General features: G+C 47.7%; 1 protein-coding gene across 1 annotated transcript in view; it reads left to right on the forward strand.

The window, feature by feature from the left end:
- LOC107297641 (protein FAM171A2-like) overlaps nucleotides 1–3,512 on the forward strand; it is a gene marked incomplete at its 5' end in the record, with an annotated part of 27,834 nt that extends 24,322 nt beyond the window's left edge. The window contains one exon of the mRNA XM_015827004.1: nucleotides 1,955–3,512. Within this exon, the coding sequence (XP_015682490.1) occupies nucleotides 1,955–3,512 (1,558 nt within the window). The remainder of the gene's footprint in view (nucleotides 1–1,954) is intronic.
- Nucleotides 3,513–4,261: the final 749 nt, after the last annotated feature.

Consider the following 4,261-nt stretch of genomic DNA (forward strand, 5'->3'; position numbering starts at 1 on the left):
CCATCTATTCCGTGCGGCCGGCCTGGCGTAGTTTGATTATGTTTCAGTGGGGGTTTTTGTATGGGTGTGTTTTTAGAACAGGCCTGTTATTTAATTCGATTTTAGAACAGAAACTATTTATTTATTATCGTGGTTTTTAGTATCGCCTGTTCACCGCCCTGAGTCCCGTAAGGGAGATAGGGCGGTATATAAATTTAATCATAAATAAAAATAAAAAAAAACAACAGCAGCCAGATGCTCAGCAAACAGTAGATTTCCTTGAGGATTGGAGGCCATTCCTGAAATTCCTCTTTGGTAGAGAGTAGCAGACTTGCAAACTGGTCAGCCTTCCCAGGTAAACCAGACAAGAAACATGACTAGATGAGCTAATTCTGCTTCATTGTAAGGCTACATTACAGGTAGTCCTCAACTTACAAACACTATTGGGACCAGAATTTATGTCACTAAATGATGCGGTTGTAAAGTGAGACATCATGTGACTGCAACACTTAGTGATAGCATTCCTGGTAGTCCCAGTTGCAGTCATAACTCCAGACACGTGGGTTAAGTGGGTAGCAGAGGGAGTCCCAGATAAGGAGTGCAGGGGTGCTGCAGGGGGGTGGGGAGACCCAGCATAGGCTATGCACAGGTTGGGGGAATGTTGCCATGCAGCACAATCACAGGGAGGCCAGAGAAAGAATATGCTGTGGCTTAGGGGCTTCTTGGTGCTGTAAGAAGCTCCTGAGCCACAGCAAAGCAACAGCTGCCCCTGGAAACCTCAGCTGCCCAAGCCTGGCCCAGCATCATGTTACAAAGCTGCCACACCCCATGAAGCACCAAACACTTGGGAAGCCCCAACAACATGGCAAAAAGATGCAGCATCCCAGGAAGTGCCAAATGCCCAGGAAACCCTAAGGGCACAGCACAAAGCAGCTGCCCCAGGAAGCCTCAGCAACCCCAGCCCAGCCATCCCTGCTGCGCTTCACTCCGCCACCCCAGCTGACCTTTGCTATCTTCTTCATTCTGCTGCTGACAAGTTGGCCCAGCCTGGCCCTTGAGAGGCATCTTCTGGCAGTGCCAAGCCTTCTTCCCGAAGCCACTTGCACTGTTCTCTAAATAGCACAGACTTGTCTAAATTGCATGCAGCCTTCTCCCAAGGCTTTGGAAAGCTTCAAAACCTTGTGAGAAGGCCATACGTGATTTGGACAAGGCCACAAATGGCCTCTGAAAGGCCTAGTGTGGCTAGCAGTTGACTCCCAAAGGGCCAGGCCAGGCATGCTTGTTCAGTAGTGGGAGCAAGACAATGGCAAAAGTCAGAACACAGAGCCAGAAGGGCATAGATTGGGGGTGGGTGGGAGATGGAAGGCAGGAATTGATGTGCCCCTGCAGTTGTAAGTGCGGTTGGGCTACCAAGATTTTGATCACATGACCACAGGGCTGCTGCAATGGCCATAACTTTGGGGACCAGTTGTAAGTCTGTTTTTTCAGCACCATTGTAACTTTGAATGGTCACTGAATGAATGGTCATAAGTCAAAGACTACTTGCAACAGAATCTTCCAAGTCTGAAAGTACAAATCTCCCACCATCTCATTTATATCCTAAGAGGTTAGGGAGGGTCTCTTATGAGACTCTTTCTTCACCCATTTTGCAGCTGTGGGCTATGCCCTCTCTTATCTGAGCCTTCCCTAGGCAGCATCTCTTCACTTTGTTTCTCAAGGTCTTTCTCACATACCATAACAACCATCTTCTTAAGTGAGACCTTTCAGCAGGAATACCTCTGAACATCTTTTGTGTGCAGAGGTATTCCAGCTGAAGTTAATAAAATGGGAATTTTCAAGTATCATAGTTCTGTAGTGCACCTTCTGAACACCTTTTGTGTGCAGAGGATGCAATATGTCAGAATTTGAATTATGATACTTTTTCATCCATACAGATCTTTGTACCCATTTTCTTTCTTTATCTCTTCCTCTCTAGGAGACTGTGTCTGAAGCCACATCGACAACATAGAAAGTGTCAGCCTTCTGGGGCTCTGGACGCATCCAAGAAAGATCAGACTACATCAGTGTCCCAGATTAATCTTATATGCACTAGCCATATGGAGACAGCTTCATCCAGTGGAGACATAGACGTGCATACATCCATCCTCAAATCAGCCTTCTCCTCCTCCAGGGAGTTTGAGAGTTCCCATGAGAAATTCTTCAAGCAAGTGCCAAACCAGAAGATTCATCATGCTAGCAAAGCCTCCACAGCAGACACACTGAGCCAGCAAGGTGGTCTCAAGGATGACTATCCTCAAGTAGTGGAAGGTTGTTCATTGAAGGCAGCCCGGTCCATGGATGCCCCTGGCACACTGGAACCCCCCCTCTTGAAAGATTACAAGCCTAACTATTCACATCAGTGGGTGAAAGACAAGAGCAAAGAGACACAGTGCAAACAAGCACACAATGATAGCAAGCCTTATTTACAGGAGCTTACATCACCACCACCTCTTCCAGCTCCTTTTGACCTTTATATGGCCCATAAAGGGGATGCCAAACATCCTGACTTCATGATGTCACAGTCTGTAGACTGTATGGCCCGTCCCACCTCCCTAAGTCAACCTGGACAGCTAATATTCTGTGGTTCTATTGACCATATGAAGGATGCAATGTACCGAAATGTCATTCCAACCCTCGTAATTCCTGCCCACTATATGTGCCTGGCTCCAACAGAGCAGACTACTGGGGGCTCTGAAAATCAACCAGATATGGACCCAACTGCCATGGGACTCCCTCACCAGTTTGGTACCCAGGAACAACAGAGGCAGCAGCAGCTCCTCAGACAGCAGCTGCAACATTCACAGTTCCAACTACGGCAACATGAAGTGGAAGACCCAGAGGGGAAGGTTTGGGGACCACACACACAATCTGTCAGTGGTTCAGTCACCATACCAGTGTTGTTGAACGAATCCACTATGGCCCAACTGAATGGGGAGCTACAGGCACTGAGTGAGAAGAAGTTGCTGGAACTGGGTGTGAAGCCACATCCACAAGCCTGGTTTGTATCTCTGGATGGGCGTTCTTCTCAAGTCCGTCATTCTTACATTGATCTCCAGAGTACTGAGAGGAATCACAGAAATGATGCCAGTTTGGACTCAGGTTTGGATGTCAATGGAGTCAAGCCCACCAAGCGCCTGAAGGAGGAGCGCATGGCTCCAGCCATGGGTCCAACATACTCTAAGCTGGTCTTTGCTGATGGTGACACAGAGCAAAGCAGCAGTGAGATCCACACCGCCATTTGTTCTCCTGAGGACAATTCACTGACCCCTCTGCTGGATGAAAACACTGACCAGCATGCTGCTACAATTCCTTGTCATGGGCGCAGCCGTGGCAACAGCTCTTACAGCAGCAACATTGAACTGCGCTGTGAGTCAGTGACCAGCCCAGAGGGTGACAGCAATGAACCTTCTGAAGGAACTGATGACCAGGGAGACAAGAAGAGTCCGTGGCAGAAACGTGAGGAACGGCCTCTCATGGTCTTCAATGTAAAGTAGCCAGGAGGAGGAAGACAGCTCACCCTCATTGCACACTTTGGGTGGGGGAGGATGAGGCACCAGAACCATGGAGATCAGCATTTGCCTTTGAGTCTGGTCTGGCTTCCTTTTCTTCTCCATCTCATCAAGTGCTCGGCTGAACTGAAGCCCTTATTTTTTGACAAAAGAGATGAATGAACAGAGCAAGAAACAGTGCAGCCAAGCTGCATTAATGTTTTTTCCCAGCCACTCAAGATGCTGTCTTGCTCAAGGCAGGTTAAGAAGTGTCAAAGCAAACTACCTAAGAAAATTTGGCAGCTTTCTGTTTCAACCAACCACTGTGAACCAAGCAACTTGGGGCACAGGAATTACAAAAGATGTAATGACAGCAAAGGAAGTTTCATTGTTCTGTAACTCTTGTCAATCTGTGGAGAGGATAAAGCTTGTCCTATGTGGTTCCAGTTCCTAGAATCCCTTGTTCTCCATCCAGTTTGGTATAATCAGAACTTGTGCTGGCCCCTTGCCCTGACACTTTGGGAACAGAGGTGCATGACTCAACACTACAACCCTCTTGTCCTCAGGGCTTTGTACAGTTCTTTTTTTTTAAATTAAGTCCTATGGATTTTCCAAGCTGGAAGCTTGGAAGGGTGGGTGTCCAAGGCTCTAGAATGATGCCCATCTGTGCCTGTCATCCTTTCATGATCCAACAACAAGTTGGATTACAGTACAGGGCCCAGACAAGGTGGGTTTGGGGAAATTTGGGCATTAGT

This window comes from Protobothrops mucrosquamatus, unplaced genomic scaffold (assembly GCF_001527695.2).
Source record: "Protobothrops mucrosquamatus isolate PMUCROS unplaced genomic scaffold, P.Mucros_1.0 scaffold3434, whole genome shotgun sequence".
NCBI classification, from domain to species: domain Eukaryota; kingdom Metazoa; phylum Chordata; class Lepidosauria; order Squamata; family Viperidae; genus Protobothrops; species Protobothrops mucrosquamatus.